Here is a 17,075-nt window from a genome sequence, read left to right as displayed (position 1 = left end):
ACCCTCCTCTCTTGAAACTCTTTGATCACTTTGCAATCACTGGCCATGTCTTGGGCACACCAGCTTAAGCCTTCATAACCGTTAGGAGGGTAAAGACCCCTCTCTCCGAAGAATTATATACCGATCTTGTTGATTAATTTGGACTGTAAAATCTATGCTACAATACTATCTAACCATCTACATAAACATATCGCTAAACTCATCCATTCCTCTCAGGTGTGTTTTCTAAAACACAGACTCTCCAGTGATAACACTAGAATTTGATGCCACTCCATGGAAAAGGCAAAGCTAATAAAATACCCCACAGTCACGATCACATTGGACACGGAAAAAGCATTCGACATGGCCGACTGGATATACCTAAAATCTCTGTTAGAAAAATTCAACCTAAGAGGCACGCTAATCCTCATGATTATGGCCCTTTATCACAAAGCAAGGGCAAAAATCAAAGCTAATGGAAATATCGCCTCCACTTTTACATTAAGACGAGTCATCAGACAAGGCTGCCCTCTTTCCCCATCATTATTTCTATTAGCTACAGAACCTTTCCTACACCACCTGAGTGATGACCAAGAAATACCAGGCAGCAAATTTGGAAATGCCACTTTCAAAGTAGCTGTGCATGAGGACGATATATTGATAGTCTCTGAAAACACATGCACAGCCATTCCAGCTATATTGAACTTGATACAAAGTTTCTCTTGAGATTTCAGGATACATGCTTGGTAAGGATAAAACAGAAGTCAAACTACTTAGCAGCTTAGGCAACAAAGAAATAATCAGGCATTCGGGCTTGGCTTAGCAGCCAGGCTGCATTAAATATTTAAAATGACAGTTTACCAACTATCTTATCACAATGTTACAAATGAATGAAAATACCCTTGTTAAAAAAATTAACTAATTACAAGGACGGTTGGTCGCTGAAGTTTCTGTCCTGGTGGGGGGGGAGTCAAAACACAAAAAATTATGATTACTCCGTTAATTACCTATCTCATTACTATGCTCCCTCTGACCTGGTCTTAAGATAGATAAAGCCTTTAACAACTTTTTATGGAAAGGAAAAAAATCTAGAATCTCTCTCATGAAACTCAAATTGGCAAAAGATAGAGGAGGGGTAGGCCTCCCCAATTTCAGAAATTACCAAACGGCTTTTCTCTGCAAACAAGGTGCCACCGGGTTTGCCAATGATTTGGATTACCATCCAATATGTGTAGAAGTGAAAAGAGCCTCATAAATAATATCCTCCTTCCCGCAATCCTAACAATGCACACCTCCCAAACTCCAAGAACATTATCCTGAATACCAAACAAGCTCTACTACGCTTAGATGTACAATCACACATCAGAATATGCAACTCGAACATGGCTTCAATTTGGTACAACACCATACTAACAATAGATGGCCAACTAACATGATGGTAAGACTGGTCACAAAAGGATATTAACGTGATCAAAGACATCTACGAGGACAATTCTCCTAAGTTCTTCTCTAATCTGCAAAAACAATTGGGTTTAGATAAAATTGACTTACATAAGTTCTTGAAACTGAAAGTCCAGCTCTTAAAACACCCCATAAGACTGGTTAGTCCCTCACTACTCACCAGGCTGAGTCAAGTGATTAAATTGGGGCACATGGTGTCTAGAATATATAAATTTGCCTCTCAAAAATCCGCATAAACCGCATACTACGAACGAATGGAAATGGGAAACGGAACCTAACACCAGGAATATCAGCTTTGGCTGGAAGCGCATACATAGGACTCCCTTTGCAAATGCGATCTCTCCAACGCTTTCCCAAACAAAATATGTGATCATTAATAGTGCACACAGGACCCCATTGAGAATGCACAAGCTTAACCTTAGTCTAAACCAGGGGTACTCATAGTACGGCCCGCGGGCCGCCAGCGGCCTGGCAAGCCTTCCTTGGCGGCCCGCGGACCTAGCAGACATCATATGCCTTTGTGTTTTTTATATCGCCGGTTGCGAGCTATGGGGGCCAGGTGATTCTTTTAAAGAACATTCACTTGTTAATGAGGCTTTGTTGTACTTCACCTCTTCTTAGCGCCCCTGCATCTCCACTCTGATTGAGTGGAGATGCAGGGGCACTAAGAAGAGGTGAAATACAACAAAAGCCTCATTAACAAGTGAATGGTCTTTAAAAGACCTGTGAAGTACTTGGGTGCGGCGGCTGTGTGTGTTCTCGGGAAGCTGTCTCAGCACGGGGTGAGGTGACTGAGGGTAACGAGGACAGCAGGGTGAGGTGATGGAGGGCAGCAGGGAGTGAGAGCAGGGGGTGAGGTGACAGCGGGAGGAAGAGGGAGAAGGGGGTAGAGCTTCCCCCTGCCATCAGCCTAAAAAACAGGCCTGCCCATCACCTGCTTCGGTTCAGGGGGGACGGAGGCTTCCCTTCACCGTACCCTGCCCCCCGCTACAGTGAGGACCCTGAATCAGTGGGACGTATTGAGGAGGAAGACACTGAAGACGAGAAAGGAAGTGAAGTCGGGGAGCAGGGTTCGCCCCACATACACCTAATCATACCCAGACGACTCGAGGCTTCCGAGCAGCAGAAAAAGAGGGAGAGCCCCAAGACCTCGCCATTGGTGATTTCAGTGAAGAGGCCATCCAACGAAAGCCTGAACAATGACCCAGCAGCCTGATAACTGTGTTCACAACCTTTGACCCAAACCTTTTGTATTTACCCTTTGTCTTTACCTACATGTGTCACAACAAAGTGATTTTCAACCCTTTTAGTCCATGCCCGGAAACACATCGCAACATTATAACACAACTTATTTCTGTTCAGATGTACAAATATTTCTTTCCATAGCAATCGGTTCTGTAAGCTTTGAGACATTATGTTTCTTATTATAGTGTTTTTTGGAGGTTCTGTTTTACGTCATCTTTTGCTGCATTACAAAAGTCTAAAAACGTTACACTAAAAATATAATTTCTTTCCAATACGTCTTTCTTGAACCTTTATTACATTCAACTGCAAAATCACTAAAAAAACAGAGGGGGAAGACAGAGAGAGGGCGAGACAGATAGAGAGGGAGGGAGACAGAGTGAGAGGGAGGGAGGGAGACAGAGGGAGAACAGAGGAGGAGGGAGGGAGACAGAGAGAGGGAGACAAACAGAGTGAGTGAGACAGGGAGAGAGAGAGGGAGACAGAGAGGGAGGGAGACAGTGAGGGACAGAGACAGAGAGAAAGGGAGACAAACAGTGATTGAGAGAGAGAGAGAGAGAGAGAGAGAGAGGGAGGGAGACGGAGAGAGAGGGAGGGAGAGAGAGAGTGAGACGGAGGGAGACAGACAGAGAGACAGAGGGAGGGAGACAGAGTGAGAGGGAGACAGAGGGAGTGAGACAGAGGGAGTGAGACAGAGGGAGGGAGACAGAGAAAGGGAGACAGAGAAAGGGAGGCAAACAGAGTGATGGAGAGAGAGGGAGAGAGAGATAGAGAGAGGGAGGGAGACAGAAAGCGAGAGAGAGGGAGAGTGATGGAGAGAGAAGGAGAGAGAGAGAGAGGTAGGGAGACAGAGAAAGGGAGGGAGGGAGGGAGGGAGACAGAGCGAGAGATAGATAGATAGATATGTGTGAATGCCTGGTCTGGTGGCTCAGTGGACGAAGGCGTCCGCTGCAGGGGCCTGTGTTCAACCTCATGGTCATAGTTTTTTTTTGTTCTAGCCCCGCCCACTCCCCCACTGGCCCCGCCCCCACCGGTGCGGCCCTCAGCCAGAAACCACACTGTAAATTTGGCCCCCCGAGAGAAAGTTTGTGAGTACCCATGGTCTAAACCCTATGCACTGGAACTGCAATACTCTTGTAGGAGATTTAGCTCACATGTTATTCAACACTCCTATCCTACAACCCTTCTGAGACAAGAGCTTCGATTGCATACAAAATACTTTCAATATCGGACCTAAAAGAGAATACTCATACATACTCTTGGGCTACCTCGACCCTTAACAACAAAATGAAAATAACCGATACCTTTTAGACTTGTTGCTCAAACTTGCCTGCAAAATAATTCTTAACAACTGGAAAAACTCTAAAGGGATTTCTTTCCAAATGTGGCAGGAATGGCTTGCCTTTCTCAGAGGCACTGATAATATAAAACTCCAACTCACACCTTGGCGCTCATCTCTCAGAACATGTGGGGCTCACCTGATGACTCGTCCTTTAACTTCACGCCTCCTTGAACAAGTCCTTCTTACACTTCCCAGGGGCTTTCGGACTATATCACTCAACCACAGAGCTTTATCAGCCACGGCCTCAACACTAGAGCCCTTTAATGATCCTAATGGTACTTACTCAGTCAGATAGCCACTCTACCACCAATCTTTCACCTTAACTTAGTGCAGACAGTCTGTAGACAGTCTACTTTCCTTTTTTCCTTTCTTTTCACTTGCGTATATTCCTCACAAGATATGTGGTGTTGTTACAAAGAATATTGCCACATTAGTAATTGTATAGAATATCCCTGGTGTACTAATACAGTTGATGCTAGAACTGTTTTTTTTTTGTCAGAATAAACATAGCTTTCTCCCTCCACCAACTGTATCCTCCTACATACTGATGTGGTATTACTGCGTCCTGTGTTTATTTTATTTCACCACTGTATTTTGGTTGTTTACTTTGTTGGCTCCTTCTGGAAAAATAATAGATGTGGAATGGTTTTTCAGACAGGTCTCTTAGAAAGAAAGAAAACAGAAGCAATCCTGTTAGTATGAGGAACAAAGGGGAGACTGGAGCTGAAGGTATCCCCGATTCCGGACAGTGTTAACAAGAATGCTAAGTTACCTAAACTGGGCGAACAACCTACTGGAGGTCCATGCTGATAGGAGACCCCAAACACATTGACCCCAGTCTTGTTACAATTCTATTTTAAGCTATTAACTGCCATCCTATTCAGCTAGGGCAACCAAGCATATATGGAAAGTAGTTGGTGTGTGAGGAGAGAGGCCACCTGGCCAGCTCAGTAATTGGGTGTTATTAACAAAGTTCAATTTAGCAATCATAATAAAGTGAAGTAAGTGGGGTTACACAAGTGTTAAACGGTGCAATAATCATCAAAGGATACTGAGGAAAACACTCTTTAGGGCTTGAACTCCGAGAGAAAAGAAGGAAGTGATGCTTAGAAAACCAGCACTTAATACAGTCCACACTACTTCCAAAACATCAAACATGCTTCACCAACAACATTCTTTTTTCTGAGCGCTGAATGGTTTAAAGTGTTGAATGCTGGAGAGAAACCCAAAGGGGTCTGTGCTGTGACACTGCCTCCATCTACTGACAGCTAGATTGCTGTGCCATTAGTGGGGCAAAACCCTAGCTCAACACATTTCGAATACATCAACTTGTTTGAGAAAGCCAGAAACTTGTCTGTTGACAAATATCTCAATTATCTCAGCATCTGAAGGTAGTAAAGAAAAAGAACGAACACTTTTCAAATCAGAGGGCTCTCGCTTTTTATTTTTTAAGCAGTAGCAATACAACAGCTTGCTTCATGGAGTAGTTGCTATGTCAATTCAGAAAAGGATTGACAAACTATTCCAGTACTGATGGTAATGAGTATAACATTCCTCAAAGCAGGAGAACATGACCCTAAAGATGTCCCAGATTCAATCGATTGCAGCAATGAAAATCTGAACATGATGTTGTGGGAGGAGTAAGTGGGATTAACAGCAGATAGATTGGGGTGGGATATAACATTGGTGCTGCGCAAAGTTGCCCACTTTTCACACGGCACACATTTCAACATAAAATGTTAACAGACACAGGACATGAACGTGCTCTTAGCACATATTTCTTACTTGATTCAATGTATTAACCATGTTAAGATTTCTTTTTTTTTATCAAGACTTTATTGAAACACCTTTGTTTAATAAATAATGTACTTATTATAAGGAAGAAACTCGACTTTCCTGAACGTGTGCAATAACGTATGAATAACACATAATGACTTGAAACTGTGATTAAAACCAATCTTATATATATAGACTGATCTGTAATATGTGCACTAATGTTACACATATATGCATTTAAATGTAGTTCTTGGTCATATTTACACATAATTTACTTAAAAGAATCTACTGCATGCTACACATTGTCTGAATTTTAATATGTATTTTAGAATGTGCACCACTGAATTAATTTTTAACTTGCCCTAAAAAGTTAGGCCTGTATTTCACCATGCTGCATTTCATAAAATACTGTTTTCCATGTTCTGCTAACATGACATTTCTTGCAGGTGTTCACATGCATTGTTAGTTTAGAACAGACACATTACAGTACTAGATATAGGGGAAAGCGCCTGAGAAGAAGACCTTGACAAAGCTACATGGAGAGCCAGAGCTCTAACTGAATGGACTGTTTAACAAACGTTTCAACCTACTTGTGTCTGACAGAGATCTCATGCTCATGTCCAGTGTGGGATAAACCATTGATGTCACAGTCTGTTACTTGGACTTTTGATGAGAACAATGGACCTCTGATGGTGTGATCAAGGGGGTGCTTCCCACAGGACTCTGCACGTTATAATACACTGGTCCTCCTGGACTTTTTCAGAGATGTTTTGCAGATCCCTTCCTACCTTTGACCCCTGAAGATCTCCCTTGAGGATTCCTTGCCGAAACCTTTCCTGATTCCTCACTATCTGGATGGACTTTGAGAGGCTCAGAACTCAATGCTTTCTCTTTTGATTCTTGCTTAAGTGTGGCTTAGGCTAACGCTTTTCCTGAGCCACAGGAGACTCTTGGCCAAGCTTCTTAGATGCTATCGTTTCCCTACTTGAATTCTTTACTTATCCTGACTTCCTTAAAAAAATTCCCTGATTTGGAGTTCTCTTAGTATCCACCATCCCCTGAACTCTGAAATTCTAGATAATGTAAAGGCGGAGTCTTAGACTATTTTCTGAGCATCAAATATTAACAGTACTATTCTGTATTGCAGTCACAGAATTGCTGGTTTGTTTAATACTAGTCAGTCTCAATTTCTTTAGGTGGCTGGGATCCCAGTAGTTATTCTGTACCTTTACAGCATGGTTTTACGAGGAGTGAATTTGAACTTGCCTACCAATTCCTTGTGCTCATTGTGTAGACAAACGGGCTGCACTGGTAATTGAAATTTGAACGAATGGAAATACTTACTCCCATCTCATTTCAGTTGAATCTAAAAGATCCATCAAATGTTAAATGGTAAGCAAGAGGGCCCAGAAAACGCTCAATAGAAAGGAAGCCCTAAGTTAGTTTCTGGAAACAACAAGTTGGAAATGTGGTAAATCATTCCCAAGAGTGAGGTGTAGTCAATCTAAGACAACTAGGCTAAGTTATTTTACTGTCTCTGACAGTGCTTTAGTACCATTATAAACAGAGCAAGTCCATCCTTGGAAGTAGCTGCCATGTGCTTCTTCTAAAGCTCTCTGCTAATCGAACTAGGGTAGTATAGGTAGTAATGAGCTTTGACCTGTCCTCTGAGTGAAATCTATTAAGACAGTCTCCCACTTTAGAAAAACAACATTGGTGATTAATCAAACTCTGAAGGGTTTCCTTGGGCTGGTAGTGTCAAGCACATTTTTAATCACTGCCAAGTTTCATAAAGTCCTTTGCTAGGGTCATCGGATAGGGTTAGCTCAGGCTGGCGTAAAGTTACCTTCAAGGTATTTCAATTATTCAATTCTTATGCTCTTTATTATCGCACGACTATCCCTGGCATCTGTGTGGCCAAAACCTGTTATATCAGAGCTTTGAACATTGGTGTGCTACATCATGCATTAATGTGTTATGCTCCCTCTCACCTATACATCCTCATTTGTTTGATTCTTTTAAAAAGGAGCCTAATAGCCTTAGCCTATGGCTGAGAAAGTGGATTGGAGGATACCGATAATAAGAAAAAGCAAACTCACTGAGGGTAACACAGTTGCTGTTAAAATAACTATGTGACTCTTACATCCTGACTTTTAGACAAGAAGCTGCACAGAAACGACTTGCCAAACTCAGCGTTGCTTTAGGAAGAATCCTCAAGAGTGTACTTTTAGTAGACTGTGTAGATTTGATGACACAGCTGCTGGCAAATGTTTCTAAATGGTACATGTCTGGAGTATGCTAGAGTCCCCCATTTACCCTAGGTGAAATGGGTCCGGATGCCTCATGGGAGGTAAGTCACATGCAGCGTGTAACAATGGGTGATAAAAGGTGCAATCCATTTGACAATGCAGCACAAAACACACAGTCCCCAGTGCTGCGGGCAGATGAGTTTGAAGTCTTTGTTGTTCCTAAAACTTCTTGAACAGGGGGCAAGCTCTACCTAAAGCCTTTGGAAAAACTCACAAAGCAGATTGCAGAAAGTTCAGTCCAACCCTTTCACTGCCTGAGACAGAAGCAGACACTGCAGGCAAACACAGCAAAGCACACACCAAAGTGGTAGGTCCTCCTCACAGCTTCACCAGCTCTTCTTCTTGGCAGTCTTCTTGATCCAAAAGAGTTCTAAATTTCAGGGGTCTGAGCCCCAATATTTATATCCCAAAACCCTTTGATCTATTAGGAAGAGAGTGTCTGTGCCCAGCCAGAACCAGTTCTGCCTTCTCTGGTGTGATTTCCTGGCAGGAGGTGGAGACAGCATTGTCGGAGGCAGACCAGGCCCTTTGAGGTGCAAGGAAATCTCCTCCCCCTTTCCCACATTGCAGCCCAGGTCTATTCAGCCCTTTCCTGACCCTACATAGACTATCTGGAGCCACTCCTGCTCCCCAGCCTTCTGTCATCCAAAACCTAGACAGGCAATCCACATTCCAGCAGAGGCACATGGGATGACGGAGCAAGAAAATACCTACTTTCTAAAAGTGGTATTTTCATACACAGAACGTAAAAATCACTTTCACTAAAAGATGCATATTTAGATTCTGAGTTTAGGCATACTAAAGTTTATTTTTCCACCTAGTTCCCAGGGCCAGTTATGTTTATAAAATGTTCTAAACAAACGTCCCATTCTGTCCTACGGGGAGCAGGTAGCCTTGCAATAGTGAAAAACGAAATGGGCCGTAATTCACTATCAAAACATGCCACACACACCAGGGCATGTCCTACCTTTCACATACATTGCACCCTGCCCACAGGGGTACCTTGGGCCTGCCATAGGGGTGGCTAACATGAAGGGAAGGTTTAGGGCCTGGCAAGTGGGTGCACTTGCCAAGTCGACATGGCAGTTACAAACTGCGCGCAGACTCTGCAATGGCAGGTCTGAGTTGCCTTTATAGGGCTTCTCACGTGGGGGGCACAATCAGTGCTGCAGGCCCACTAGTAGCATTTGATTTATAGGTCCTGGCACATGCAGTGCACTTTACTACGGACCAACAAGTAAATCAAACATCCAATCATGGAAACACAATTTACCACAGGAGCACTTGCAATTTACCACTGATCAGCAAAGAGAAAAGTGCGCAGAAACACTACGTCAACACCGGGAGGGCAGAAAGCAAAAACTCAGGGGAGAATCACGCCAAAAGATGCCAAGTCTAAAAGTCGATCAAATGCAAGTACCTGATTTATTATATGTAAAAGTGCAAAGTGTATTTGTGATCCAAAACATATCGTATCTTCTAATTGAAGTAGGCGTTACAATGTGGAAATAATGTAAGGATGATGATTTTATTCAAATGGAATTCTAGCACAAGCTGGAGGGCCAAGATGCGTAAGACCTCAAGACCACCTTGAATTTGTGCAATTTAGAGAATCATTATGCATTTCATAGGACTTGCATCTCACTTATGCACCTGGCCTTCCATGGGAGGAAATGGAACTTCAGCAAGACAAACCACGTCTTCCTTTAGAAGAGCCTAAAGTCAAATGAGGTCAACAACTCTGTCTAGAAAGTGATATAATTCCCAAGAAAGAGTAGAATGCCATACTGGAGGAAAACGATCATCAGGCTGGTGAACTATCCTTTGCCAGCTTCATTAGGTGTAGCGAAAGACTGTTCTGATAGTTTCCAGTGGCTCCTCTGTAGATTTTACTGGTGGCCTCTTGCACACCTGATTGAGCCAGATAAGGTGAAAAACCAACAACACCAGCCAAAGAACAGGGCCCAGTGGCAGAACCTCAGCCACTCACCCCTGCTGTGTGGGTTGTAAGTCGAGTACCAAGCACAAAAATATTGTGCTACCAAAATTTGAAGCCAAAATATCAACTGCCAAAATATTGTGAAAGTTAGTATATATAAGTTAAGTATAGATGTACTATTCCTAATTCAACTTATGTGTATTAAAGGGATGTGTATTGTGAAGGTAGAGATCCACAATGCAACAGAGGGGCTTATTATGAGTACAGCGGTCTTGAGAACACCGTACCGAGGGTGGCGGTCCAAACTCCATAACCTAGGTGGTCCGATCACCTGATTGCAAGTCTGACAGTCGGATCACCCCAGCCCACTGCAACACCGAAGCACCACCAGGATCCTGAATCCCATGGTGCTGGCGGTGTTCAGAATGGGAGAGGAACGGAGGCTGTGCTGAGCCCTGCACCGCCTTCCATATTACAACTTGCCCTTCCGCAAGCCTTGAAAAAGCTGGCAGAACAGCAAGGAGGGGACCCCCAAACAGAGCCTCCGGGCATTGTTGCGCATTCTGCAATGTGACAGGGGGCACATGTTGTGCCTCCCTACATCTGCACTGTTGCGCATGCACTGTGTGGCATGAATGAAATGGTGCATGCCGACAGTGTGTGCATGACAGTGCAGGCGCTGTTGGGCTGCTGCATTGGCTTCAGGCTCACTCAGTCAGTCGAAACATACAGACAGTACAAGACCACGGCCATCACACCACAGGCCCGGCAGTCCAGTTGTAATGCAGTGGTCTTATGACTGCCGGCATTGCGGTCTTGTGACGTATGAGGCTTAGGCAGTCGGAGCACCAAAGTCGTAATAAGGCCAAGAGTCCTCAGCCCTTTTTCCTTAAGAGAACAAATTTGAGTAATTTTTTTGCACACTTTTTGATGGTGGAATCAGCTATATTTATCATAAAACAAGAGGAGCCTTTCAATTTTCTGTAAAGGTGTTTGTAATGGTCTCTGAAGCAGAGATGGTTGTGATTGGGCCAGCTGTACAGCATATTATTCCCAACTATACAGATGACCATGATTCAGTGATAATCCGGACCCAGTGATAGTAGTACAGAAAATGATTTCTCCCACAAAACTGGAGTGGACCTTTTTAGATAGTGCTGAGGAGGGCAGTGAGTCCCTGGGGAAATCATTTGGACTTCTAGGAGTGTGTATAAGCTGGGGCAATGGGGTTTTCTCCCACTGAGCAATCGTCTCTTTAACTGCTGGTTGAACCATGAAGAGGATGAAACATAGAATGAGTATTCTGAGAGGAGGAAGTGCTACTTCTAATCCAAGTTCAGCAATGTAGGCATCATCATTAAAGTTATAAATCATAGCATAATTGGCGACTATATGCAGGTATTCCATACTGCTTTAACTTCCCTAATTGAAAACATCAGAGTATATGTTTGGCATTATGAAATGCAGACAACCTTGCCATAGTCCCTCTGAAGGTACATCTTCCAAAATCGATGAAATGTTTCATGCCCAATTGAGTGAAAAAGATTGCACAAAGCAACACTGCAGCATAAACCCTAATGCTGTTGCCCAGTAAAACCACCAGTGGAAATTTATAGAAAAGGAAGATGACTGCAGCTGGATAGGTACCACTGTAAAGCAGATTATGTGTACACAGTTCGATTAAGTCAACAGCTTCCCTGACCAAGCAAGCCTAGTTCTGGGTGTTGCCTTTCAAAGTCACTTTTTACTCTGGTTCATATGAGAAGAAGCATGAACACAGTTAGGGTTTTTACCACCAAACTTGGAGTGAATTTTCTCTCAGATTCATATTTCAGCTGTCAACATGCAGTATCTTTTATATCGTTGAATATTTTTTTTAACCTGTGTTTTCCTTTCCCAAGTGAATTATTCACTATTTCAGTAAAAACATACCTTCACTGTCTGTAAAATTACCCATCTTCTGGAGAACATAAAAGATTTTTGGTAGAACTTTGCATCAATTCCATCCGACTAAATCAGTAATGCGAAAAGGGAACGCTGTTCCCAATATGCAGACAGTTTCATATTCATACACCTCCACAATCAAGATGTGATACCCTTCTGCACCCAGCTAATCTGACAAACAGTGGATTACTCACATGATTAAGTAAGAGTGCTTTGTATGCTCTTTTTCTTTAAAATCTGACTTTACCATTAAGGAATATTTTAAAGCACAATTCCTCAGACACCAAACTTTACTTACTTACCTGTCCCCCATCAAAAGTTAGCACTTATTAAATATAATAAGGTAACCCAATGTTATCTTTCGAATTTGTGACTTTCTCACTACCAGGACATGTAAAACTTTAAAATACATGTCCAACTTTTCATTTACAATTCAACTTGCCCTATGACCTGCTCAGAGCCTATCTTAAGGGTGACTTGCATATATTAAAAAAAGAAGTTTAGGCCTGGCAAAAGGTTTACATTGCCGGTCAAAATGGCAGTTAAAAACTGCACCCACAAGCTGCAATGGCAGACCTGAGACATAGTTTAAAGGGCTACTTAAGTGGGTGGCAGAATAATAGCATTTAATTTACATGTCCAGGGTGTATGGTATACCACTTTATCAAGTGTGTATAAGTAAAGTAAATATGCCAATCAGGTGTAAGCTCATTTTACCATGTTTTAGGGAGGGAGCACAATCACTTTAGCACTGGTTAGAAGTGGTAAAGTACACAGAGTAGGAAGGCCACAAATCAAATTCAGAAAAATAGGAGAGTTGAAGGGAAAATGTTTGTGGGGAGACCACCCTAAGACTGACAGGTCTAACATACAGGCTATTTATGCCTCATCTCTGGGCAACTTGCCTCTTACTGTGTCTACTACATCTGTGTCCTGCATTTTATTTGCCAAACTTGCGGTGCTATGTAGAAGGCCATGCCTCTTTTGCACAGACAAACCGGCTGCTTTTGTCAATGTTTGTTTTATGGAGAGTTGGGGGGAAACCTTGGATTCAACGATATCTTGGTACCCGTGCATAATTCTCTCTACCAGCATAGCATTGTCCTTTTAATCTAACATGCTAATGTGCTACTTTAACTCACAAACGCCCCATTCAGTGGTTTATTTTTAAAATACTGATAATTACTATTTTCGTTTATTCCTTACACTTTGTTATTATTGGTGCATTTTAGATGCTCATACTACCGATCAGCCTGAAATGAACTATACTGTAATACTGGGTGTATGATGGAGTTTAAACAGGTCAGCTACTCTAACTCAATCTAAGTTGTATACAAAATTGGCAAACTCTAAACACACGATATTAATATGGTCAATTTGTTTTGCAGCAGTGCTGTATGGGATGTGCACTATATAGTAAGCCGTAATTTTTCGCGATTCTGCTATTACAAATCTATTTAAACGGAAAATGCACCGGTGGGCAATTTACAAATTAAAAAACACTTACTTGATCCAGGCACAACAAGGATGTATAAGCCTTGGAGAGTGGCAACCACTGCCTCGCCATACAAATTCTTCCAAGGGATTTTCAGATTAAGTTTATCTAAATAAAAAAAGCAACATTAACATTCAGCAGCATTCAACACAACGATATGGATTACTGGCAAATACACTACACTGGCATCCATCCATGTCATGCTGAATTATTCTATTATGTAGCCCACATGCACATATTTATTTGTTACTAGGGACTACGTTTTGCTATTAAGGCTTTACATTTCAATAAATACAAATGTATTTGTGAGCTTTTTCAACAGAATATACAATGCACTGGATTATAAAAAAAAAGATGGAACATGACGGGTTGAAAGCTATCTTTTATCAAACCACTGCAAACAAAAAGCATCTTGCAATAAAACTTGGACCTTATTCAAGAATATTGATTTCCTTATGACGATTATTTCAAATAAGGCTGGTTCAGCAGGGACTCAATTCCTAATATTTACATTGTAATCTCTGGTAGTACAATTGCCAAAATATTCGAGATACCACACAAAACACCCTGGCTAGAAAATAAAGCATATATTAGAAATCTTTAAGAGGGGGCAAATCAAAGAGTGCTAGATGCCGAAACATTCAATAACAATTCACTGAGGTCAATTTAGCCAATTTAGAGTTCTAAAATATAAAAAGATATTTTTTGACAATGCAAAAACGACCAAGACATTGATGAGATGTTGGCGATTCGCCCTCTTTTATAAGTTATGAGGTCATTATTAGGACAGAGAAAAAGTTAAGAGGCACCCAGGCATGAAAAATAATAAAGGAAACCATTGTTAAAGAGGCTCAAGAGGATGCCTTTTGGGATAATCTAGACAAAAAACAGCTTACCTACTTTGCATGAAGAGCTGGCTTATTTGCAAAAACACAATAGAGATTCATATGGATGCCAAGTCCTAACAGTAAGATAACTGTCAGAGAATTTTTGATTTTTTTTATTATTACGAAAAAGTAAAATAGTAACCGAGGTGGGACAGTGCCACTGTTGGGATTTATATCTTTAGGAACCTCCCTCTTTTTCACAATGTCAAGAAATTAACCTGTGCATGTATTTTGAAGGACCCATACTGGATAACTTGACCTCAGTCAATTATTATGGTATAAAAGCAAACTTGTATTGAGTCGTCACACATTTCACTATGTGTACACACACCTCTGGGGACCTAGCAATCTTTGAGTTTCCCTATCTTAAGGATCTGTAATAAAAGCTTTATTTGAAGGCTAAACTATACTCTATGTAGGGCTGAATGTTTAGGCAATTATTCTACCAAAGATTATGTTGTAAATTTTAGGAAATGAGTTCCTGGTGAACCATTGTTTCATACAATAATATATAATTTTATTAAAATGGCATATAGATTCCCAGCAGCAGGTGTGAAGACGAATAGAAACCCTTTGTAGATCGAATGAGTTTCCTGAGCTCCAGTTGCATCAATTGGAGAAATTCACCGCTGGCGACAGTACTACTGGACTCAAACCGGATAACCGAATACTCCTCTACAGGTTAGCGGACTAAGCAGTACAAGGCTTACTTAAAGAGGCGAGGTGGGTTAGGCATTCAGAATATTATTTACACTGTGATACCAATTAGTAAGATTAATGTCCAGTTAGTGCATTAATTTATAAAAGAAAAGTCTTTATTGCACAAAAGAAAAATATACCACATATAAAACTAAGATACACACAGAAAACTGAAGTCTCCACAACCCTCTGGGCCACAGGTCTGACCTCCAACAGTATTACTGCACCTGGATGCTAAGGACTATTAAAACACAATTAATACTGCATTATAAAGACTATGGTACACAGGGTTACTGTTCAAATCAAGAGCATTGGTACCAATACTTTTATTGTAATGATTTGCTTTCAGCAGTTGATAGGAAGTCAAAAGTTCCTGGCCCACTAACTGTCCCTCCACCCAAAGCAACAGAAGTGCCCATCCTTGCTTTGTGAGAACACTGCTCTCATGGTGTCATGGTCTGGTTAGGTGTGCCTGATGTATTGGCACAGTTACTGGAGTCCAACTAGTCCAGAAGCCACTGGACAGATGATAGATAGTAGTGGCTGGCCGGGGTGTCCGTCCACCCTGATATACTCAGATGACAAAAAGAGGGTGGGAGCCTTTACCAAAAAGCCTATTGGCCGCAGTCTGTTGTTTCTAATAGCAGGGCACCCATGATGATGGTGCTACTTGCTGCTAGTACAGCACAAAGTTGGAGACTACAGAAATCCTGAGACAGGGATTAAGGATTCAAATGGTGTGGTCTTCAACCAGGCACTTTTCCCCCAGCTACAGATGGTAACTGAAAACACCCACAGGTTCCCATAGCACAGAGAAGCAGTCAGGAGTGAAGTAGTCTCACTTGGAGGTTCCATGGTCTCCCTCGATGTTGATGTGCAGTGTGAGAAAGTGAGTTGTTGGTTGAGGGCCGTGAAGCCCTACTCAAGCAATAGCCATAATCCTGGTCAGGATGAACCACAAAAAGTGACTAAATTACAGCTGCTTAACCCGTTGGTAGCTTGACCCAAATCAGTCAGGCTTAACTTAGAGGCAATGTGCAAAGTATTTATGCAGCACACATACAATAATAAAGTGAAAATACTACACAAGAAAAATCCCACACCAATTGAGGAAGGTAGAGTAAAAAATAATAAATTATTTGACACCATAATGACAAAAAGTCTATCAGTAGAACCGGAGATTTAAGGTAAATGTAGCTCCTAAAAGCACAAAGCGCCTCTCGTGGCTATTGGGTAGTGCGCGAAAGAGTGAAAGTCACAAGATCTGCCCAACAGCGTTGGAGTACGGCTGGACACAGGGACCAGGTTAATCCTGCTGAAATAGTTACCTTCTAAAGTCCAGCGAGAAAAGTTCCATTTGCGGTATGAGACACCACGAGGAACCGGGAGAGCATTGAGGATTGTCGTGGCTGTGGCATAAGGAGAAGTAGGGCATTGCAGGCGGTCACAGCTGTAGCGCAAGATCCTGTCGGGCGTCGCAGATGGTGACCACCGTGAAGCTCCAGCAATGGCCAAGGGCTGTCAATGCTGTAGCACAAAGTGCAGATCTCGCGCATCTTGTCGTCGCTGTAGCACATAGATTCATGTTCACCAGAGCTTTACTTTGACAGCAGAGTGGTTGGCAAGATATGAGAGCGAACAGGCCAGTTTGCGGTGGCAAAGAGCCCAAAACTTTAGGTTTTTTCCATTTCGGCAAGGAGGAGTTCAAGTGATGTCACACCAAGGGTCCAGGACCTGAGGAGCCCCATCTTGGGGATCAGGAACTCACTGCATTAGGGGACAGCAGGACTCAGGCAGGTCCAGTTGCAGTTCCAGGAAATTGGTATGCTGGGTTGATGAAGGGAGGCCTCTGGAGATTATTCTGTCCCTGTAGCTCTAACAGTGGTCAGTTAGCTGTACCTTTGGAGTCACTTCAGCCTGGGATGAGTAGTGCAGGTCCAGTCTTCTCATCAAGCAGGGCACGCTTCAAGCAGCAGGGCATCAGTCTGTAGTATCCACAGGT

General features: G+C 42.4%; 1 protein-coding gene across 1 annotated transcript in view; it reads right to left on the bottom strand.

Annotated features, from left to right (window-relative positions):
• Window positions 1-17,075, bottom strand: part of VPS13C (vacuolar protein sorting 13 homolog C) — a 2,873,871-nt gene that overhangs the window by 2,643,368 nt on the left and 213,428 nt on the right. Inside the window, exon 4 of the mRNA XM_085648297.1 lies at window positions 13,500-13,595. Within this exon, the coding sequence (XP_085504423.1) occupies window positions 13,500-13,595 (96 nt within the window). The remainder of the gene's footprint in view (window positions 1-13,499; window positions 13,596-17,075) is intronic.

Source organism: Triturus cristatus, chromosome 3_2 (genome assembly GCF_964204655.1).
Source record: "Triturus cristatus chromosome 3_2, aTriCri1.1, whole genome shotgun sequence".
Taxonomy (NCBI): domain Eukaryota; kingdom Metazoa; phylum Chordata; class Amphibia; order Caudata; family Salamandridae; genus Triturus; species Triturus cristatus.
This window is presented reverse-complemented; position numbering and strand designations above follow the sequence as displayed.